Source organism: Biomphalaria glabrata, chromosome 14, assembly GCF_947242115.1.
Source record: "Biomphalaria glabrata chromosome 14, xgBioGlab47.1, whole genome shotgun sequence".
Classification (NCBI taxonomy): Eukaryota; Metazoa; Mollusca; class Gastropoda; family Planorbidae; genus Biomphalaria; species Biomphalaria glabrata.
This window is the reverse complement of record NC_074724.1, coordinates 20510025-20535329: the sequence shown is the minus strand read 5'-3', so window position 1 is coordinate 20535329 and position 25305 is coordinate 20510025. Positions and strand designations below refer to the sequence as shown.

The window sequence follows — 25305 nt, the reverse complement described above, 5'->3', positions numbered from 1 at the left end:
TCGGGTAAACGTCTTTAGTTTTGTCTAAGGATGTGTCCCCCTGAATTTCGTGTGACGTTTAACTACCATTTCACTTAGGCATCAAGTGCCAATGTGTGTAAGGACTTCTCTATTGGTGACATGATCTCCATGTTATTCCTAGGATCCTTATCAACCATCATCGCTGAGCCATGTTTAGTCTTTTTTCAACTTTTATGGATGACTTCCATGCCTTCAGTGTTGATTGTTCTTTAACAAAACCCCTTTCCACAGTCATATTTTTCTGTTACATGAGGGTATACAACAAAACCTTATGCCAAGTGAGGACTAATGATTACCTCTGGTCATATAAAAAGGTATCCTATATTTCCCAGCTAAAACTCTGTTACGTAGACTCTGTAATGTACTTCCATCAAATGGTAAGGCTCCACAAACAAGCACATACAATACTACACCCAGACTCTGTTGAGAAAAACAACATATTTAGTGAGTGTTTAATATAGAATAGAAATAAATGTATACTCTAACTGTGTAGCGAGAGAAGCAAAAATTTATTTACCCAAACATCTACTTTAGGAGCATCATACTCTACACCTTCAAACAACTCAGGAGCAGCATAAGGTGGACTTCCACACCATGTTTTCAATAATGTTTTTGGGCTGAAGAAATTACTGAAACCAAAATCTACAAAACAAACAAACTAGAGTAGAACATCCAACTTAGGAAAACAAATGTTTCAAACATGTCTTAACTCACATTCATGCAAGAAAAAAGATTTTGTATTTTCTAAGGATCTTTAATTTTTATTTCTAGTTATTAGGATTATTTAGTGTCATGGTATCAAATTACGAGTCATGGATCACATGAGGCCTGCCAGAGTGTTTTATGCAGCCCAAAGACACCTACAGAAATCAGATGTAACATAAAAAATGGAAATAAATTAAATAATTTCAAATATCTATATAAATTAATGAAACGTCTGATTCTTATCACTTATGATAAAGAGGCTAAAGAAACATTGTCTCTACATGTCATTCTACAAAGATTAAAGTAAATGAAGATTATTTGTAAAAATAAATATTGGCAATATTTTGAAATATTCAGTCTAAGACACAAACTCAGACCAGTATTTATTGAACGCTATGAAGAACTATGCTGAATGTTTAAGGTTGGTTTGGAACAAGATGGCGCATGTAACAACTGCTGGAGCCAATGCTTTGACTTAGAAAAACAGTTTTTTTAATAAATTAAAGAACATTATCCCAACCATAAACTCTACAAGAGCAAGTTTGTGCAAGGATGCATTGAATATCAAACTTATTCATCACTGGCCTCCTTTAGTCGTAGAACGACTATGGTTCATCTCGAACACTTTTTCATATGGCTGTGGAGCCCTATTTCAGAGAGACACTCCCGTCCGCATATATGGTAGGTCATGGTGGCTTTCGCTTTGGTGAAGAGGAGCTGGCCATTTTTCGTGTGGCATGCTTTTCTTCAGGAGCTGAAGCCCATGTTTTCTCACTGTCTATAACTTTATTGGTCAACGTTTCTCTACAACTAGTGCGTCTAAGGCTATGTCTTCCCAATGGTCAGTATCAATGTTCACTGATTTTAAATCCCTTTTTATCACATCAAGGTAACAGAGGTGGGGGCGACCAGATTTTTTTGAGCCAGACGTAAGTTGCCCGTACAGAATGATTTTCAGGATGCGATTGTCCTCCATCCGGCGAACATGTCCGAGCCTGCGCAGGTGGCGTTGCCTGAGGACTGTAAAGATGCTGGGAAGGCCCGTTCTAGCAAGGATCTCAGTATTACACACTCTTTCTTTCCAAATTATTTTTAAGATCCTTCGAAGGCAGCGCAAGTGGAATGAGTTTAGTTTTCTCTCTTGCTTTGTGTAGGTAGTCCATGACTCACTGCCATACAGTAGCGTGCTAAGAACTCATGCCTTGTAGACCTCCATTTTGGTGGCTGTGGTGAGTTTCTGATTTCCCAAACTCTCAGTGATCAAACTTATCAGAGCTAGGGGACTTAACTACAAGCAGTTCCAAAAAGTATATGAAGATTTGAAAACTAAACATTCCGTTTTTTGGTTACACAGCAGTATACGTTTGGTTAGCATGGGCAAGGTATTGAGAAGAATAAGAGATCTCAAGAAAGAAATTGTTATGTTCCTTGAAGAACATTGACTGTGACTTTTTACTAATGGGGGTGCAGTGACTGAGTGGTTAAGCACTTGGCTTTCGAACCTAGGGTCCTGGGTTTGAATCTCCGTGAAGACTGCTTTTGAATTTTGGGATTTTTAGGGCGCCCCGAGTCCACCCAGCTCTAATGGGTACCTGACTTTAGTTGGGGAAAGTAAAAGCGGTTGGTCGTTGTGCTAGCCACATGACACTCTACTCATTAACTGTTAGCCAAAGAAACAGATGACGTTAACATCATCTGCTCCATAGATCACAAGGTTTGGAAGGGGAACTTTTTTTTTCTTTACTTATTACTAATAAGACAGACTTCATTTTTTTCATTGTAAAAATTGGGTTGCTTGCACATGAAATGTATGTGCATCTTTTCAAACAAAGCTTTCCCATTTCTACAGGCAAACAATTTAAAACCTTTGATGAAAGGTGAATTTATTTCTATTGAAATGGTTGAAAAATACAAGACTAAATTGGATTTCTTGATTGTGGAATTTGAAAGCAAATTTTAAGACGTCAAGAAATTAGAACCATTTTCAATAGCTTTAGTTCATGATTTAGTGCTGAAGCTGATTTAACTCCAGAGGAAAACTTTCAAGTAAATTGTGACCTGAAAGAGAAGTTCCAGTCAGTTCTTCTGCAGAAATTTTATGGGTGCCAGAAGCTGTATTTCCACACTTTAAAAAATGTTCATGCTAAACTTTCACACTATTTGGGTCCACATACATCTGTGAACAAGATTTTTTTTTTTGAAAATAAACAAGTTTAAGTACAGGTCGATGCTGATTGGATGTAATTTGACAGCAGTCACGAGGAAAAGAACTAGTAAGCTAGTTCTACAGATCCGGAACATTATGCAGAAGTGTAAACAACTAAATACTTCCCATTAAGTACAACTCAAATGTTGTGATGTAAAATGACAATATCAAAATTGGTAGTGTAAAAAAAAATGTAAATGTTTATTACAGAATACATTTAAATTAAAAGATAGTTAGCTAGTGCATTTTTTCTAAGTTGTAAATACATATTAAATATATATATGAAGCCCCATTCCTTTTTTTTTTTTATGTGGCCCTCGATAGAAAAAGGTTGCCCACCCCTGATGTAAAGTGCTAAGCTAATTTTTAAATAAAGACTTCAAGCAGCAATATCATTTCTAGAGAAATATCTATTTTAGAAAAGTTATCTCTTTGCTCTCAAATTACAATGCATTATTCTAATTCTGGTAACTTCTTTTAGAAAACATTCTACTATCTTTTATTTACAGTGTTTGCATTTAGCATGTATATGTACAATTGTTATATTTAGTATACTGCACCATTAAATGACACCTTAAAATCACATGTACATCTAAATGGGATGTTCTAACACTGGAGATACCAATGTATTGGCTAAATGAATGAAGGTTAGAAATTTGAATGTTGGTCCATTGGGTTGTGTGTTTGGCAGTAGAAATGTGTGTAACAAGTCTCAATCTTGATAGAGAGATTAGAGAAAATTATCAGGAGGTCAATTGAATAGAAGGTTTTATTGTAGGAATAAGGATCAATGGTCTGAATTTCTGTAGACTTAGTTAAGATGGATTTTTAATAGTAACCTAACATGGTAGAAAGCATTAAAGTGGTAAGTTGTTTTGCTGATCAGATAACATTTGAGTTATCGGATGACAAAACAGGATTTAAATAACAAAGGGAAACTTTATATTTAGTAAGTCAGGAGTTTGACTAAGCTAAACAAATGTCAATTAAATTTGTATGAAACTGTTAGAAAAAATTTTTAAATAAAGAGATGATTGTCTGTTTATATAGAACAAGTTGATTTTCTCACCAGCTATTTTGATGTTAAGGTTGGCATCCAGCAACAAGTTCTCTGCTTTCAAATCTCTATGTACAACACCTCGATTATGGCAGTAGGCCACAGCAGACACAATCTGGTGAAACTTTTTCCTGGCTTCTTTCTCATTCATTCTTCCATGAGCAACTAAGTGATCTAAAATACAAAATTAAACAAGTGTGTATTACTGGAGGAAAACAATGTACAACTGTTTAGTACAATATGAAACATAGGATAATATCAGATCTTACATCTTACAGGCTACAACACTAAAAATCATTTGCTAGAAGTGCAATAATTCTACATGTAAAATAATTAGAGCTTAACATTATTGTTAAGTTGGCGATTGCAATTTTTTTTAGTAAGTAAAATTACATAGACTTGTGCTGGTTTTAAATGTCATGACACATTCCCCTTTGCAATCAATGTTTTGTCAACTGAAGTACCTGTCTCTTGATTAGATGAAGGCATCTTTTAGTGTTTTTTGTTGTTGTTGTTTTTTTTTCAGTCCTCTGGACAAAATTGAACACACAGTATGGGGGACAAAATAAAAATAATTCTATTTCTATAAATTTCAATTATCATTGCAATGCAAACTTACAAGTGTACAATTAGGTGAAAAGCAAATTGTATAATTAAGTTCAATTTGATATTTCATATTTTGGGTTTTTGGCACATTGGCACAATTTAAGCCATGTGGTGCCCATAAACCCTCAAGGTTTACTTCCCTCACAGCCAAAGATCTAAATGTTATAAAGCTAAGTTATTAAAAATAAGGTCTATAATTCATAGCTCTAATAGTAAATATAGTAAAAATTTATATAGTTTAATAAAAATCTGTTGTAAATATTTATTTACAATTACTTTGCCCTATCTCAAATCAATTTTTCATAGTCAACTCCAAAGCCCAGTATTTTCCCAGGGTTGATATAACCAAACAGTTGTCTGCTTCAAAATAATTCCCTCTAATATCCTGGTATCTGGGGCAATCAAGGAGGATATGTTCCACAGTGAGATAAGAGTCGCAGTACTCACACAGTGGGGGCTCTTCTCTCTTTATCACAAAGGAGTGTGTTTTGTAGGTGTGGCCAATCCTAAGTCTGGACATGGTCCTGCTTCCACCCTTGTCAGACCTTTACATCTGGACCGCTACCTGACATACGTCACAACCATCTTAGCTTGTTGTGGGTCTTAGCCTCCCACTGAAACTGCCACTCTCGATAATTAAGGTTCAAAGTGTACTTGACAGTTGTGGTGGTATAAGTCATAAGTAGAGTTAGTCCTCTTGAAGAGGCTTGAGTCCTTGAGTTCAAACTCAAGTTCTACCTCCTTTTTTTATTTAAATTGTTTACAGTAACATTCACCCCTCCCCCCCCCCCATTTTTTTTTTCCCAACTGGTCCAGACAAGTGATAGGATCATAGCACATTGAGAAAGTTAAAAGTATGAAATTGTGCTAATCAAAACAATTGGTAAAAATATTTATAATCGCACAGATTTATTATTGTTTGTCTAAATCTATTACAAATTTAATTACATGACTGATCCAAACTAATTGAAACAATCACAGTTAATATAATCTTTGTTGTTTTTTTTTTATGTTCAAGTATTTTTAGTGTTTTTTTTTGTTGTTATATGTAGATGAGAGTAACTTACTATGGTGGGTCCATGAGAGCATGAACTAGTACAATGTTGTTTGTAGTTACCTTTTGTTAACTGGATGAGGACTATGTTAATGAGCTTGTAGACTTAAAATATATTTACTCAAGAGTGATGCCCAAGTCCTAGCGTAGGTCAACGGTGTTATGGTTATCTGACTATGGCCTGTGTGTTTTGTTTCGACAAGGTTGGGTCACGCGAGTTTGACACAGTAGAGAACCAGGAGAGTTAGAACGAGAACGAGATTCAAGTACAAGTTGTGTATAGCTGTTATATTCAGACATTGACTACTGCCAATTGTAAAGTATTTGATTGTTTACTTTACATTATTTATTACACTTATTTAAAGTGTCCCGTTAATTCGGACCCCAAGTTGTCAGGTTCTTGCGTTAACCCTATTGTTCTGTCAAGGGTTTATAGAGAATGGTAACAACTGGTGTCAGAAATGAGATGTTTTGATGAATTCTATGAAACCTCTTGAACTGAAGCGAGAGCTCAGCGAGAGAGGGCTAAAGCTAAGTGGAAACAAGGATGCCTTAGCAGCACGAAGAAGATGAGGATCCAGACAAATATTTGTTCGAAATAGAACCGTATGTGGTGGAGCTCTTGAGTGCTATGAACAGATGAACTCTGGGCAGGAAAACATCAAAGAAAAGATAGACTAAATGGATTCGGGAATCAAAACCGAGGTGTTGACCATGAAGCAGCGCATACGCGCCTTGAAGAAATAAAGACAATATGTCCGAGGTAAACTGACCAATTTACTGGAGACAACGTTGTCATTTGTACCAGAAGTTTCTATGAAAATAAAGCCTCCAGTTTTTTTGACAGAAGGTCGACGGAGGGCCCGTGCACGTTGTTGGAACTGTGGTGAACTTAGCTATCTACAAAGAAATTGCGCAGAAAGGTCTCCTAGACAAGCAGGAGCCCAGCATCGATCAGAAACGGATGCAAGACCAGGTCCTCACGATTATCAGGGAAACTAGCTCTCGCCGACTTCGGGGGGGGGGGGGGGGGCGAAACCGGCGACCAGGAAAATGATAGCCCCTGCAACCACCACCCCAGTCGCCGTGCTAGGGCAAAGTAAAATTCTCAAAGTCAAGAGAGAAAATTGGGTCTCAGAAATTTGGTTTTCTCCTAGATATCGGTGCCTCTCGATCAGTCATTCGGCCTGATAGTGTCAACAAGACAACCAATGTAAGGGTTTACAAGTTGAAAACAGCTAGCGGGGAACTGATGCCTATTAAAGGACTGACGGATATTAAACTCGAGCTGGTGAATCAGGCATTCGAACATGAATTTCTGATAGTCGACATCACTGACGACTTTATTATTGGGCTCGAATTTATGCTGAAATTTGATTTCTCCCTGAATATTGGCGGAGGCACCTTGAAATGTGGAGATCTTGAAATTCCTTCACTCGGGGATGAGGATGAAGAGAATAGACTAGTCAGGAGAAAAATAATGATAGTGGCTTCGACTTTGCCTGCCAAACCTTATTTGATTATTTGGGGAAAATTAGAATATGGCCTTACAACGACTAAAACAGCGCTAGTCGAAGGCATGGACTACTACGGAGTAGCCGTAGGAAAGAAACTGGTCATGCTAGGAAAAGATCAAAAGGTACAAGTCACAGTTATGAATCTTGGCTCACAGGACAAGCACCTTATTCAGAAGAAGCGTAAAGTACCTAGGCCACATTGTGTCGGATGAGTGAATCAGCACGGACCCAGAGAAAGTTGAAGCTGTGAAGCAGTGGCCTACCCCATCGAATATACAAGATTTTAAAAGTTTTCTGGGACTTTGTACGTATTACAGACGTTTCGTGTAGAACTTCTTCACCGACTGTAAAGCACTTCATCAAATGACAGAACATAAGAGGCCATTCCTTAGGAAAACGGAAGATACCAGCATGCCCGCACAGTCTGAAGCCATTTTATGGGCAACAATAGAAAAAAAACGATCCTGTATCTATTATCACAAGCCACATAGAGCACTCAAAGGTATCATGCTGTAGCCTGTTGGGAGAATACTGGCCTAAAGAAGACAGCAGTGTACCTATTCGGGTATTGAAACTAGACACTTGAAATTGCAATCCGGTCCAGTGAGGTTAATTGCAACGAGCGATACAGTGCGCCCAGTAGCGAGTGTCTTGTCATGTGATTCTCGACTAGATCGTATGCTTGAAAATATATGTGAGGATCTGTCAGTACGGTAAGGCTAAACAACTGTTGCTAGAGGACATCGTGCCAGACAGTGAAAATGAACTCGGCCGAACTAATTTAGAATAGATACAGGCAATGAGAAACTCATTACTACGAAGTGCTCATTCCTTAACAGGGAAGTTATATCCCAAGACGAGGTAGTACTTTTTGGGAGTACACTGAGAATACCTGTTACCGGTGTGTGGAGAAGAATGAATGAGAGAATGTTCGGGAAGCACAGACATAGGGAGTTACATTGTTATAAACATGTTCCTTCTCGATTGAGGCGTCTTTTTTTTTTGCGTGTGTGTCGAGATCGGTATATTGGAGTATTTGTAAAGTGGAGTTGGTTGCCTCCTACAGTCGTAGAGGGACTATGGTTTATCTAGAGCATTTTTTCCTGTGACTGTAGAGCCCTATTTTGGAGAGACACTCCCGTCCACAAATATCGCAGGTTAAGGTGGCTTTCGCTTTGGTGGAAGAGGAGCTGGCCATTTTTCACATGGCACGCTTTTCTTATGAAATATTTAAAATGGGTGGTCTCACCCTAACCGAGAGGCTAACTGACTTATTCGCTCTACGCTGGTAGAAGTGCGTGGTCCCACCTGAACTTCAAGACACCGTAATCATATCCCTATTCAAAAAGAGTGACAAGTCTAACTGCTCCAACTATCGAGGCATTACACTACTGTCAGTAGCAGGAATGATCTTTGCTCGAGTATAGCTCGACCAATTAACCAATTTTTTAGTGGACGAGGTGTTATCTGAGAGCCAATGTGGCTTGAGAGACGGTAGAGGTACACCTGACATGATATTTGTTCTGCGACAATTACAAGAAAAATGCAAAGAGAAGAACCTAAACGCTACCTTTGTGAACCTAACCAAGGCTTTCGACACGGTCAGTCGCGATGGTTTGTGGAGGATTTTGGCCAGGCTGGGATGCCCACCTACGTTCCTATCCATTCTCAAGCAGATTCACGTGGGACAAAAAGGCCAGATCAGACACAATGGTGACCTGTCTGAACACTTCCCAATAGAAAATGGCGTGAAGCAGGGCTGTGTACTTGCTCCTACTCTATTCGCTATCTTCTTTGGCGTAATGCTGGGTCAAATGAGGCTGCGATTGCACGAAGGCATCTACATCAGGTTTCGTTCGGACGGCAATGTGTTCAATCTTCGACGTCTATTATCCCATACAAAAACAAAGGAGATGGTCATAACGAGCTTCTCTATGCCGATGATTGCGCCCTGCTAGCTCACAATGAACATGATCTCCAGAACGAGGTCAACGAATTTGCATACGCTGCCGCCGCTTTCGGTTTATCTATAAACCTCGGGAAAACAGAAGTCATGTTCCAGAAGTCACCCAATAAAACCTAGTCAGCCCCAAGGATCACCGTAAACGGACAGCCTCTTAACGTGGTAGACCACATATCTAGGTAGTATAGTGTCAAATGACGACTCCCTTTCAAGGGAAGTTGACAATAGTCTGGCCAGGGCCAGTAGCGCTTTTGGACGCCTTCAGGCGAGAGTTTGGCGGAATAAATCGCTCCGGCTGCCTACAAAAATCAGGCGGTGGTTCTCTCAACCATTCTATATGGATCTGAGACATGGACACTATACAGAAAGCAACTAAGACTACTTGAGCGCTTGGTCTCCATCATGGACACACGGTGGCAAGACCACACTACAAACAACGATGTCCTTGCGAACGCCGGTATAGGCAGTATAGAGGGACTTCTTATGGTCCGACAGTTACGCTGGGCAGGGCACGTATCACGTATGGGAGACGAACGTATGCCAAACGCAGTCTTTTTTGGTGAGCTAAAAGGGGGTCGACGTAACAGAGACGCCCCACGGAAACGCTTCAAAGACCAGCTTAAGCGCCAACTTGCCTAAGCTGACATAGAAGAGAGCACCTGGTTGCATGCGGCCTCAGAACGAGACAGCTGGAGGTCACTCACGAAGGCCGTGGGATACACATTTGAGACTAAAAAAAAATCTGCAGCCGAGGACAGACGCAGACGGCAAAAAGAAAATCTAAATCGACCACCTGCTTCGTAGAACTGTTTCGTAATTTGAAAAACAAACCAGAAATTTTGAGAAAAAAAAATCAAAGATTTGCCACAATACGCTAAAACAGTACAAGATAGAATAGCTAAAATGTCTTCAAAAGTAACATATTTGCAGGTTGAAGATATTACACTTTCTTCTGTCTTATCACTTGCTTTAGATGAGTCTTGAGACATAAAAGACATGGCACAAGTCATGTATATGTCTTCCCAAGGTCCAAGAGAAGAACTTGTCTCTTGACAAACTAGAGGAGATGTTGTATGCAAAAGTACCCTGAAAACATTAAGACAGATTTAAGTAAAATCTTTTAAATAGCAACTGATGGTGCCAGAAATATGACAGAAAAAAATAAAGGGGCAACAATGATTTTTCGGAGCAAAATAAACCATGAAATTCTTACGTTTTCCTGAATAATTGGGAAGTGCTTTGTGCCTAAAAAGGATTCCGACCGAAATAGTTGAGGTCATAAATTTGATAATCAAGGTTTTTAATATCATCTAGTCAAAAGCACTCTACCATCGTCAGTTTAAGGAATTCTTACACGAAATTTAGACTCAGTATTCCGACCTCCTTCTTCCCACCAATGTGCGGTGGCTTTCCAAAGGTTGAAACGTTTTACTTGAATGAAATAAATACCTTTCTAAATGAAAAAAATGCATTAACCACCCTGAATTAGAGAATGACAAATGGTTGCAAGTATTTTACTTTATGGTATATACAACAATAAAATTAAATGAGCTGAATTTAAAACTGCAAGGAAAAAAGAGAAACCCATCCTATGCTTTGGCAGAAGAATTTGTTTGTTTTGAAGGAAAATTAATTCTTTTTGCAGAAGATATTCAGAGCCGCAAGTTACTTTTCATTTTGAATGTCTAATTCAGTTTCGCGACAAAATCCGTGCAACTTTTGTCACAAATTACTTTAGCACAATTTTTTTAAAAATCAAAGATGCATTTCTTGACAGAGTTGAGCAGTTCAAAACCAAATAAAAAATAAAAAATTCGAGCATTCCTAGTAACTCCTTTCAACACCAATATTAACGTAATCCACGTTGATCCATTTGGAATTGATACTCTAGAAATGCAATTTATCGATTTAAAAAAGTAAAGCTTTGTGGAGTGGGTAATTTACAGAGTTAAAAAAATCAAGTTACAAGTGTTGGAAGTCCAGAAATGTATGTACGTAACGCAACAATAGTGGACAGCTTTAAAAGGAATGCCGCGAGCTGATTCGGCGCTTGGAATACTCTTCCAGATTGCTACAGTGAGGTGAAGAAGTTGGCATTTAGAAGTGCTATCTTTGGATTGACATATTAGTGCGAGAAAGCGTTCTCTTGCATGAATCTGATTAATATTTAAGTAAGAAGCCAACTAACAAATGAAAATTTAAAGTCGTGTTTGAAACTAAAAACAAGCTATGAGCCGAATTTATCCAAACTTTTAAAACCATTGAATTAGTTTTGTAATTAAATGTTTAACTGCTTTAGTTGTTATAGAAATAAAAACTATACATATCAAATGATGCATGATGCAATATATTCTCTCTCTCTCTCTCTCTCTCTCTGTATATATATATGTCAATTCAAATGTCAATGTTAAAGTGACTTGTACTATGGATTATTGACTTTGTATTTAACTTAAGACAAATATTCAGCGCTGAGTGGCTTCAATTGCTAGATAAATTTGTAGGCAAATCTGAATCCATGTATGTCAGATGATTGTGGATACAATGCACATCTCTTCAAATAGCAATCGTGATCATTATTATGAAAGTTAAAAGAACGTTGAAAAAGTTTCACTGTCAATGGCTTTTGTATTTCGAGTTTTTTTGTGTTTTTTTTTATACTTTAAAACTTACAATAACAAACAAGTGAACATATCCACGTCCAGACCATATATCGCTGTTAAGCAGTCAAAATTATCGAGTAATTGTATATAGATCATGATCATTTACGCTGTTCCATCAATTATAATCGTCGCAAATACAGGAGAATAAGCGAGTGGGCAGAATGAGATTCGTTTTTCGTGTTTATCACAAAGCACCAAGATGTCAGATTTCTGTAGGCACGTATATCCGAAATTGTTCATAGTGCATGGTTCATAGTTGTACTTAAGGGATACGGTGCGAATATGAAAGCAAAAAAATGAAATGGTCTACACAAAAAAAAAAATGGATTTAAATCAAAGGTCACTTTTTGGAAAAATGTGTCCAGCTCAGTCTAAATGGAATATTTTTTTCTAGAAAAAAAAAGGGGGGGGGCGGCATTTTTTATTTCGCACGCAGGCGGCCACAACCCTCGCTGTGGCCCTGTATATATATATACAGACATGCCTACCCCCAAGACCCAGAATGTGGAACACTCAGGTTGAAAATGTGGAATTTTGGGCCCCAATGTGGAACATACACGCGTTTATGTTAGTCAGCCATACTGTACCCAATATAAATAAAACTTCAATTATAATTACTTTAATAACAATACTAGTTTGATTCTTATACATTAGATGTAAATAGTATAATTAAAAGTAAGAAAACCTTTAATTCATAATTATGTCCTTTGTTGGAAATCAATAGTTCCTATTTGATGAATTCTAAAAAAATGTATTCTAATGACTAGACTCAAATGTTACAAGTCTAGATTTATTTTTATTTGTTATTACTACTAGATCTAAATCTAATGACTAGATCTAGATTATTCTAGATTTTAGATCTACTTGATTATCTATCCTTTTCTAGGGCTTTACTCTAGTCACTCTAGATGTTGTCTCTAGTTCTAGATCTAGAATAGACCTAAAATAAATTAAGAGTCAACTAGTCTAGACCTAGACTAATAAGTCCTATATATATATATATAGTGCTTTTTTGTACAAAAAAAAATAGGTGCCGGTACTCAGTAGATGATTGACTAACTTTTAACTATTAAAAATTAATAAAGACGTTAAATTGCAAGAAAGTAATATTTTTTTTCAAAAAGGTGATTTTTCGTGTTTTTCCGAGAAAAGAAATTGTGTCAGTAATATTTATAATTGGCAAGAAAAAACTTTGTGGTTTTTTAAAAACTTTGAAATTTTGTAAATTGTCATTTTTGGCTCTTCCTACTCAAAAGGTTGCCGACCCCTGGACTAGATTTAGAAAGATGTTAGCATAGATAATGGAGTTCCGCCCAAGTCTAGAACGTATAGAGAGGCTGTGCTCATAGAACTTATAAATAAAGAGGCAGTGCTCAAGGCAGACATTGTTGCGTCGAGTTGCATCCCTTGAACTATTCCAATTCATAATAACGTAACACACACATTAGCCAATAAGAGATTCTTAGATATTGATAATTAAATTAAAGTGTAAGCTCTCACTAACTGTATTAGAACTGCTATAGGATAAAATGTGGTTTAATCTTTTTTTTTTTTTTACCATAGTCAACCGTCAAAAGAGAGGTATTTATTTTTATGATATTAAGTAAATGATATAAACATATATTACAAAATCATGATGATATCTAAAAACTGTTGGATGGATGAGCAAAGGAACAGATACAACATAACAATAAATACATAATTGATATTTGCGTAATATAACCAAGGGTATTAACAAATATTGCATATCTTATAGGTAAACTATATGAAGCAATACATTGTCTGTTCAATGATGTAAAAGTTAGGCCTTATTGGTAAAGGTGGCACTTGGCCTCCAAATAAATCTTCGAGCATACAAACATTAACCATGTGGTGTCCAAGGACATTTAGCCAACAAGGAACACACGCTAAATGACAACAAATACTGGACTTTCTCTTGGATCAAGGCAAACAAGCCCAATGTTTATGCTGGCTTGGATTTAACAAACGTTAAAAGTCTGGGCCAGACTATTACTGCGAGTTATGAAAGTATTAAGTCTTGTTCAGTTAGTCTTCAGTAGCTCGTGTACATTTAAAATCATGCCAAGGTATTGAAGATCAAGTTGATATACACATTAAGTGTGCATACTATAGCATCGAAATAATGGTATTGTTATACAGCAGTCGAAAACACACTGTGGAGTTCAAGTACTTGTAAACCATGAATTCATTTAGTGATTGAATTGGTCTTAACTGTGGTGTATAAATGTTCATTGTTGCAAACAAAGAGAATTGTGTATGTACAGAAAAACTAATGACAATTTATATACTTCCAAATATGATTGTAACAATGGAAAGCTAAAGAAAATTAAACTACACTACGCCACGGTAACAAATCAGCAGTAGTAAACACAGACCAACTTTTTACAACCTTGGGTGCACTCTTATAAGGACGCACCATTTTTTAAGGTCGTGGGTCAGGTGCACTTAAAGATATCACTTCGCCGTAAGGTAGCGAGTTTTTTTTTTCTTTAGGGAGGGGATTCTTTATCAAACAATGGCACAAACAGGACACTCACGCCAAATTCACACAGGTAATTGTGTTGGCCTTTGACTACAATACGTGGACATGTTCACACAGGATACTAGACTGGCAGAAGACTACAACAAATGTACACATCATTAGCGAGATGGAAGTACAATCAAATTTTAAAAATGCTTATATTCACGGGATCAAGTACAAGCTAAGATAACATGGGTTAAGATATCGAACAGTGTCCTAGAGGGGTTTCTTTATCAGAGCATGCCACACGCGCAGGATACTAACACATGTATAGCAGGTCACTGTATTAGTAATCAACTAAGTCGCAATCATCGCAACTACGAGCTAATTGATCATGCCGCGCATTGTTTTGTTTACCCCGAGATAAAGGCTATACAAAGTTGATAAAATTAAAACAAAGACATGTTTTTTTCTTTAACTTCCAAGGAACGCTTGGTGTCTGAAAAGGAACTTGAATAACCTTATAGTTTCCAAGGACTTCTTGCTTAAGTGTTACGTTTTTTTTAAAAAGAGAACATCTTTAAAATTCAGATGTGCTTTACTATGAAAAAGTTGGACTATCAGAAAAATGACATTTAATAGCCTCAATATGAAGATGAAAATTATACTATAGTGGATGCTCTGTGGCATTTTACCTCTCGAGAAACGAACTTTTCCCTTTGCAACGTCTCATGTGACTAAAGAGGCCAATCCTTAATAGACAACTGCAGTCACAAGTTGGGCTATTGTACAATGTGTACGCCATCTACAATCCAAGGCTCTTCCTGTATGCTTGTTCTCCATGTGGATCGATCTAGTTCCGCTTTCTCCCATCTGTTTGTCGATTTTGAAGAGCTTCATGTCGCATTTTCGCATCAGTAAACCTTAAAAGCTCTCCTGCTTTCTTTGAGATCACCATACAGAATGTCGTATGGGAGACAACCTTGTGGCATTCTGTGAACATGCCCAAGCCATCCAAGGCGTCAACTAGCGCGCATGTCTTGGCACCCTTATATTATATATCAGATTAATGGGGTAGTTCCGTATCTCTTCTCAGTCACGTGGGTGTGTTGTTTACATTAATGACCTCATTGATTTCATTGTAATTTAAGCATGAAAATAGTCTAGATCTATACATCTTTAAGTAATCAAAAGTATGTTACAATAATTCACTAATTTTTATGATTATTTAGTAGGTCTACTAGATCTAGGCTAGCACTAAATCTAGATCTACATCTTATCATAGGAAGATATTGCCATGTATAAGACCACAGTCACGTGACTTTTTATAAAGAAGGTCAGAGATTCGGAACTACCTCATTACAGAAGAGAAAAAAATCCCATGAACCAATGGTATTATTCTTATTTATAAACTGAAGGAATATATAGGTCTTTAAAGCTCTTTCTTTTAGTCAAGTAATGCATTTATATAGCAGGGAAGAAAGTTTAAACTTCATAGCTTCAATCAGTTTTACATAGCTGATATCAAATTACTCTGTCTGTCTGGTCAAAAGTTTTAACATGTTTTTTCTTCCGTTTTCCATTTTCGGATAAAGTTAAAACTTTGCACAATTTTTCATTGAGCCTGACAAGACATGAATCAATCAAAACAGAATTAGTTAATTAATTCTTGGTGATTAATTATTTTGATTTTGAAATAAGGGGAATAAATGCTACTTAATGATAGTGGATATATATTTATATGGATTTAGTCCCCTTATTACGTTTTGACACTTCCCATTCTTGGATCAAGTTGAAATTTAGCATAATTATTTTGCATTATTATTTTTAATTGATGCTTGTGTGGTCTGGTAAAAGAAAAAATTGTGCAAAATTTCAGCTTAATCCGAGATTCGGTTTAAAAGAGAAATAACGTTTACTAAATTTTTACTAGTCAGAGTTGATAAAAGCTTTGTAAAACAGACAATACGTTACAATTGCTTTAAACAAAAACTACAAAAATGTAAAGACATTTACAAATATGGATGGTATTGTCAAACTGATAGAGGTATAATCCAACATCCCTTTAATCTATTAAAGAGCATCTATGTCTATTTTTATAGACAACAGTAACTCTACTACAGACATTGACTTTACAACAGATTCAGGATATAGATGCTGTTAAAGCCACACAACTGGGCTATGAAAAATAGGCAGATCAACTTTTGTAATCCAAAATTTCAGACTTTTTAATTAGCCTTTTTTTTAATTGAAATGTAACAACTCGCGCATGCAAGTTTCATGCTTGACTGAACTTACTGTGTAACCTATAAAAATATTTGACTGCCATCCAATCTAGAAGGATTTCACCATATACTCTCTGGTCTAGACCAAGCAGAACATAATAAATCTAAACGTATGTTCCAATAATTATATAATTCAATACGCTAGTGTAGCAGTTCCAATGAAAAGCTTACAAGACTTTCATTCAGTGACAACGAACAGTATTAGAAAGGTAAGGAGTGAGGAGATTAATACATGTTACATCAAAGGAATCAATATACATAATACAAAGGTATAAGCACCACCAGTAACCTCTCAACTACAGCCTTTTTCTTGAGCTCGTTTATCATTGTTCCATTTGGAAGACGCTCCAATATAACTGTTTACAAGTAGATACAGTGTTGGCTTCAATGTGCAACCAGTACATCAAATGAAAACATTTTAGAATCAATTACAGTCCATAAATGGAAACGTCCATATTTTGGAGGTAAAATAGAACCAAAGAATTTAAAATAATAATGGTTATTCATTTGAAACTAGTTTAGAAGAGGTACTTCTTAAATTAATAAATCATAGACTCACCAAATATTTCTCCTCCACTGGCATACTCCGTGACTAAATATAACATTCTCTCTGATTGCATGACCTGATAAAATCAAAGATATTTTATAAATTGAATGTATAATTTACACATAGTTTACAATTTTACATTCAACTTAATATCAATGTTCCATGTGCATTACAGTAGGACAAGGGTGTGATAAAATGAAAGGACAATAACAAACAGAGGTAATAATCAGTGTAGACTTTTGTTAAAATACAACTAATAAGGCTTTTTTATAACATCTATTTTTCTAAAACCATAACGAAGGGCTGTTAGGTTGATCACAACAACGAGAATTTTGGCAGTAATTTTAAAAGAATATCAAAATAAGATGTCATGGAAAAATAATCATTTTATTCTAAATAAAAGTCTTTAAACTTGCTTACTAAAGGTAATGACTAGCGAGGCAGCAATGTTTCTTGTAATGTAACATTTCTCCTGTCTGCGTTTCAATGATAAAAGGAATGGCTGTTAAGTATAATAATAGGGCGTTCTTCAAGATTAGCACAATCTCATCTTCGTTGGTCAACAAGTAGTGAAAGATGTGGATACACTGGCAGCTATAGCTACAAATTTTTCCAGTGACCGAGATAGCCATTTGAGCATCGAAGCAACCCTTTTAAGGTATACACTGCTTACCTCCTAAGCGGAAGAAGGGGCTAGAAAAGGTGTCCTAAATGTTACCTGTCTCATATGACCATGACCAGTCTCCCGAAGCTGGAGGAGATCCCATTAATGCGAGAAATGTCGAAAGAAACTAAGTCCAAATAGGAAACCAACCAAAGTACATGAACTCACATTCGGATGTTGGAATTACAACAATCTTCTAGAGCATGCTAAATCCAATCGGCCCTCTGACCTTGTGGCAATGTACTAGATATTGCTGCTTTGAGTCAAAAGCCTCTTGCAGATGAAGGTAAAATTACGGAAGTTGGAGCAGTTATACTTTTTTTTCTGGATAGGTAAAACAAAAAAAAAGGGAGGAAAGATGTAAAGTTGCTGTTGGCTTTGCAGTGAAAATAAAACTAGTCAACAAGCTTGCCGAACTCTCATAAAGGATATACCCCAACTTTGCCCAACCCAGATAATATCAAGGAAACTTTCAACACAGTTCTGATCTCTGATAAATAAAATGACTAGAATAGATATATAATGGGCGACTCGATAGTCTGGAGAATGTTCTAGGCAGAGAAGGCATTGATTCCAGCAACTGCAATGGCGTATTGTTTTCAGAAATGTGCTCAGCCTACAAGCTGACAAACATATACACTGCTGGAGGACTAAGTTTACTCTGGATAGCAGTTTCCCTAGGTCAGCCAAAACGCAAGCAACAAGACTGGTTCAATAAAAATAATGTGCAAATCAAAGAGCTACAGAAATACAGTCAAAACTGCAACAAGGCTTATCGCTGCAAGCCAGCTTGCCCCCAAAACAGAATGCTACACTCATACTAAAAGACATGCACAGCGAAACAAACTCTTGAAGGAGTCGTAGTTCAGCATAAAGGCAGAAGAAATCCGGACATACGCAGACAATAACAACTCAATAATAGGCCTATTCATTAAGCCCACTAAAGCTGTTTATGGTCCACAACCAAAAGGCTCATCTCTCAAATTCAGTGCTGATGGAAACAAACTGGTTTTAGATAAGGAGGAGATACTTGTACGCTGTCCTGTGTTAAGTATAAGTTGCAACTGATGAAATTGTTCCCATTTTGATGAAAAGCAGTGTTGGGGGGATTTCTCGCCGACCCCCCCCCCCCACCCCCGCCCGGGGACAAAAAAAAATATGTGTGCTTGTGTGCGTGTACGTACATAATTAATCTTTATTACATTTTGACCCTTCATTCTTTCGGAAGTTGTTTATTGTACCATCGAATAGGTTCTTCCTAAGCTGAGCTAGTGGGGGAGCGCTGTGAGCCAAGCACTATTACCGGTATTGAAAGCCAACAAAATTCATTTTCTGAGGTATCTACATGCATTATCCTGCTATTAAAAAGTTTTTTTTTAAACCTTATGTGCTATTCTTACTGACTTAGACACTCCCCACGTCGTTCGGCGCATTGGGTGGCAAGCTGCTTCCACAAAAATCTTTCACTTTCAATGTCTGAAGCCTCTTCCCACCTTCTCTGAGGACCTCCATGAAAGTGTGGCGCTAAGTTGTACTAAGATGTCCCTGTTTGCGCTTTCCTCGTAATGGCCTCCATGTAATCACAACTCTTATTAAGCGTAATTTATTTTGTCGGAGAACATGTCCAGCAAACCTCATGCGACGCTCTGTCAAAACCTTACTAAGAGGTCGACTCACAGTTCGGCATAGGATTTCCTTGATTGAGACCCATCTCTATAACTGACTCCTAAAATCCGTATTAGCCATCCTTGTTGAGCCACATTTAGTCTTTTTCAATTTCAGCAGATGACTATTCACTGCACTTTATTAATGGAGCCACTGGTAGAGAATTTTAACCTCTCTTGGCTAAGCTCTTGGAATTAGGTGACTGTAGTTTGCTTTAGATTTAAAATTTTATATCGAAAAGGAATTTTTATCGTCTAGTACTCTAGATCATCGGGGGGGGGGGGGGGGGTTAAACTAAAAAAATCTGTGGAGTTTTTTTTTTTTTAATTCAATACGCCCTTAGCCACGCTCATAGAATTAGGTGACTGCAGGTTGCTTTAGAATAAAATTGAAGAGAGAGGTTTTCAATGGGGGTATTTAAACTCAAAACCATCAGGAGGGGTTTTAAACTTTAAAAAGCCCTCTGAAGGAGGGGGTTTAAACTAGAGATGGGAAACGAACCGAACACGAACCGAACTCGAACCTCACTTATAACCGAACTCGAACCTCACTTATGACCGAACCGAACCCGAACTTTGAAACTGCTCGGTACGAACCGAACCGAACGAACCCTCCTTCTCTTAACCGAACTAATTTTGCAATTTGTACATCCCTTTTTTTTTATTTTTGTTTTAATAATAATAACAAAATTACTTAAATATTTTATTTAAATTCTAATGATTCCATTATCCTTTGAAAAAAATCGGAAAGGATGGGGGTATTTTGGAAACTTTAAAAAGAAGAAAAAAGGCGCGAGAGATATTCCCAGGGGTTTTTCCATACGCGCGGGCTGTTAGCGATATTTGCCTTGTAAGTAGATCTAGTAAGTAGAAAGTCAATTTTAAAATATAGTCACTTTTATTTGAAATGGCTGTTAGAGTAGTATATTTTTGGCCGATTATAGAACGTAGATATAAATCTACATTAAGTTAATTTAGTGTTATAATTTAAAATTTAAAATTAAATATAACTATCTTCTTTTCGTTGTAAAATCAGTTAAAAATGGAATCTGTTTTATAAATATTTAATATAAGAACTACTTAATATTTAAGTTATATATAACGGTGTTTGCATTTCTTTTTAGTGTTTTAATTTTTAAAATTGTGAAGTATTCCGTATTGGAACATTATTACTATAATTCTGTTTTGCATTATTGATCATCAGTATTTTTAATGCAGCGTTTCTCAAACTTTGGGTCCTACCCCCGGGGCTGGGGATGGCGAGTACCTCGCATGGTGGGCGGGGGGGGGGGGGGGGTTGCAACTTCCTGACAAAAAGGGGTGTTATAGAGTGTGTGTGTGTTTCCTGGTGGCGGTAAGAAGAGGTTAAGCAATTGATTGGTGTTTATGCTTTGAGGATGACGAAATGCAAATGCAAATTTGAAATCTTAAGGTATGAAAGAGTAACGACGTTGTTTTGTGGTGAGCTAAATTTCGTTTAAATTATCAGTATATTTCATTTATATGAGATCTCTATCTCAAGTTAAATAAGTGAATATTGTAATAACAGTTAGGCTAGATTGAGTTGTTCACATAAGAAATTCCTTATAAGTTTATTAAGTAAAAATATAAAACGTCTTATTGTTTCAATTGTTCTAGCTGTTTGTAAGCGACAAACCAACGAACGCTCATAGAATTATCACTAGCTTGGGAGTCACCCGGTGCGGTCAGCTCAGGGTGTCAACTCCCCCCCCCCCCCGGGGCCAAAAATAATGCCGTTTTTTTTTCCGTTAAGTCATAAAACATTTGTACTTAATACTTACCAACATCAATTAATTGTTAAATAACTATAAAAGAAGTGTCGATTCTATATTAGAATTACAAGTCATCTATAGTTCATTTTTGCAACAAAGCGGTCTGAAGTAAATTACAATGTTTTGTTTTTTTCTGCATTTCAAACTTGAAAACTTTTCAATAATAGTTAAATTTGATCTTAAATATGCATCTATATTGTGCATATATATTGTTATTGAACAGTAGTTACGCTGAGGTTGTAAATTGTAGTCAAACCGAATTTATATTTGATTGGATCAATAAAGTTATCTTATCTTAAATGTATCTAATCTTTAATTTATTTTTAATATTTTTAAAAATCATTTTTTCACATGACGCCATATATACACAGATGGTAAGAAATAGTTGAAGGCTTGCTAAAGGATTCAGAGACATTCTTTAATATCTTAGTGACATTTAAATTTTGACCTTTCAATGTTTAATTTCTTTTTTAAAAAAATTGCGGGGAGGGGGGGGGGTTGAACCCCCAAATCCCCTGGCTATGCCCATGGTTCAAATCATACCTAAAAGAAATAAGAAATTGGCTTTGTAAAAAAAAAATGCAACATGCCATATTGTAGATATACCTTTGTTTTCTTAACTTGCAACTATCCCATTAATAATAAATTTTTAGATGTAGAATAGATCTAGATCTCTAGACTAAATCTAGCCTCTAGATATGGTTTCATTTTTTTAAGAAGAGAAAATTCCATAATTAATTGAATGTTGCATGCCGGCAGATAAAACTTATTAGATCTACTTAGGCGTCTTAGGCCTTAGCCTTAGATATTTATTTTGACACTTTTAGAGGCCCCGAAAAGGGGAAAAGACGCTATTAGTTTTGTGTGGAATGTCTGTCCGTCCCGTTTAGATCTCGTAAACTAGAAAAGGTACTGAAAATCCGACATCACAATATTTTAGACCATTCAAAGTTCTGATGCAACGGCTACTTTTTTTTTCTGAAAGCGAAAATCTAATTTTTTAAATCACTTATGCAAGCAGTTTTTTAAAGAGAAAAAGCTAAATAGTATGCATTATAAGTTAGACCTAATTTAAAACGAATAGTAATCTTGTAAACTGCATTTTCTTGAACATTTTCATTTGCGGGATTTTTTTTTTAGGATCTATTTCAAGAATTTTACCTGGTAATGAACATTTAATACACAACAAAGCAAAAAAATCATACACAACACTTAAAAAGCTGTTACATGAAAGCCTAGTGAATAGGATTAAGTGGGGGAGAGTTCTTGGGGTGACAGAATTCAAGGACACATTCATAAACCTACACAGCAAACATATCCCACCAAAAGCTAGAGAGATAAGTTATAGACTTATCCTTGGGATGACCCCTATGGTTAGAAGACGGGCAAATGACCGTGAATGTATATTATGCCACCTTGAAAATGCTGATAATGAGAAACATATGTATTTGGAATGTCCATTATTCCTTCAAGTTAGAAGTACTGTAATGGACCTATTGGAAGCAAACTGTGGCAATTATGTAAATGTTAACTTGTCTATTATTTTAAACAAGCTGCCAAAACTAAAAAATAAAATGATACATAACTTTAACTTGATTATTGTTTCCGAATACAGGAATCTTGTTTGGGCTAGCTGGCTCAAATGTCTACATAATAATAAGGTGTTTGATCCTAATCACTTGGAATTAACATTTAGAAAAATAATGGACTTTAGGGTAGAGAATTATCTAGTTTGATTTTCATATACCTGTACAATGCTCATGTAGTTTTCCAGAAATAGGGTGTTGGGGGTCAGGGATATCTGATATTGTGTTGATTGTTCTGGAGTAGAGGATACTTGTATCATTTTTCTGTCTTTAGGGGGTTCATTGGTTAGGTAGTATGTCTTTGATATTAAATAATATTTCTATTACTATTATTATATTTTTAGGTGAATCACTTTTCAATTGTTTATGTTTTAATACTTGTGAATTATGATAACTTACAAATAAAAAAATAAAAAAAATAAAAAAGCCCACAAAAGAGGCAAGATGGCCCATAAAAGAGGCACATAAAGCCCAAAAAAGAGGCAAAGAAAAGAGGCCTAAGGCCCAAGGATTCCTATGATGATAAAGCTAAAACTGAATAGCGCAAATTCTGAGGAAAGAGATTGAGCCTTTTCAAAACAATTACATCAATTATAAGACTTCAGTTAGGCCAGGAGAGGCGCGGTAGCTGAGTGGTAAAGCGCTTGGCTTCCGAACCGGGGGTCCTGGGTTCGAATCCTGGTGAAGACTGGGATTTTCTACTTCGGAATCCTTGGGCGCCTCTGAGTCCACCCAGCTGTAATGGGTACTTGACATTAGTTGGGGAAAAGTAAAGGCGGTTGATCGTTGTGATGGCTACATGACACCCTCGTTAACCGTAGGCCACAAAAACAGATGAACTTTACATCATCTGCCCTATAGACCACAAGGTCTGAAAGGGGAACTAGTTAGGCCAGGTTCACATCTAACTTTGCATTCACTTGCACCTATCCTTTGATCTGATGGACAGTTGGGGCCCTACACAAGATCTGTCAACCTTCTTTCTCCATTCTTATCTCTCATTTGTCTTTGATATAATTTCATTCTGATGTTCTTTCTGAAAATATTGAAGCCTGCCTGGGTGAACCACTTCGGAGGCCGATTTTGAGTTTATGTTTCCACACAAACTGTCTTTTGTAACCTTGTTGTTTATAGTTTTGATAAAAAGTGAAAGTACGAAAGCGCATGCACCGTAACTTAAGAAATTAACTTCTTGTCTTTCTTTAAATTCAACTTATTATTAATTTTTAGTTTGAACGCCAACAAAGCCTAATAGACTAGTAGTAGTCTAGAGTTATTGCATTGAAAATAAAGTCCAATACCGAGCCGCTAATCAGTCGGACTGGCGTTTGCCGTCAAGCTTTTTTTTTTTAACTTTGACTTTGCCGGCATGCCGAATATATCCGACAATCTTGCAGAAAATCCCTAGCCAGAAAACTTCCATCAAATTATGATACTCTTAAGCATATCTATATTATATTTGTAAAATACCTCTCACTGACTCATGTATTAAAGGGATCTCTTATACTAGCAAAACGATTCGCATGAAATTTCGTAAACTGGTTCCTTTTACCAGGAATTGTCACGGATTGCAGATGTCACACACAACAAAAGCAGAAAGAAGGGTGAAAATGCAACGGCGCCTGGTGATACATATGCCCAACCTGCGATCGCAGCTGTGTATCAAGGATTGGCCTCTTTAGTCACACAAGAAGTTGTTATGAGACAAAGATATATTACTTAATTTGAACCAAGTAGACAACATAGGAGATATAGAAGTACAAGAAAAGGGAATCCAAAAACTATTAGCCAACATCAAACCTAATAAAGCATCTGGACCTGTTGGTATTCTAGCCAGATTACTCAAAGAACAAAGCAATGAGCTAGCACTAGTGTTCAAAATATTTTTTCAGGCATCTCTTAACCAGGGCAGAGTACCAAAGGACTGGAAAGAAGCTAATGTCACCCATCTATTCAAAAAAAGGAGAAAAATCAGACCCACGAAACTACAGACCAGTATCACCAACATCACATGTAAAATCCTAGAACACATAATATGTAGTAACATCATAAACCACTTAGACAAACATAATGTCCTTACTCCATACGAACATGGCTTTAGGAAATATAGATCATGTGAAACACAACTAACAGGACTAATTGATGATTTTTCCAAAGGTTTAGATAACAATGAGCAAATAGATGCTATCTTACTAGATTTTTCCAAAGCTTTTGATAAAGTTCACCACCATAGTGTGCTTAAAAAATTTAAATATTTTGGCATTGAATGTCCATTGCATCAGTGGATTAAAGATTTCCTGATAGGGAGAGAACAAACTGTAATAATAAATGGCTCTAAATCAACATCAATAACAGTAATCTCAGGCGTACCACAAGGAACAGTCTTAGGTCCAATACTATTTCTTATTTACATAAACGATTTACCAAATTGCATAAGTTCAGGAACAAAAGTCAGATTATTCGCAGATGATTGCATAATATATAGAACAATAAAA

The 25305-nt window shown here is 36.5% G+C and overlaps 1 protein-coding gene across 1 annotated transcript in view; it reads right to left on the bottom strand.

Annotated features, from left to right (window-relative positions):
• The window catches only part of LOC106052590 (uncharacterized), a 67267-nt gene that overhangs the window by 24022 nt on the left and 17940 nt on the right, over window positions 1-25305 (bottom strand). Inside the window, exons 3-6 of the mRNA XM_056010751.1 lie at window positions 17116-17179; window positions 4002-4163; window positions 539-663; window positions 318-441 (exon numbers count right to left, since the gene is read on the bottom strand). Coding sequence (XP_055866726.1) covers window positions 318-441; window positions 539-663; window positions 4002-4163; window positions 17116-17179 — 475 coding nt within the window. The remainder of the gene's footprint in view (window positions 1-317; window positions 442-538; window positions 664-4001; window positions 4164-17115; window positions 17180-25305) is intronic.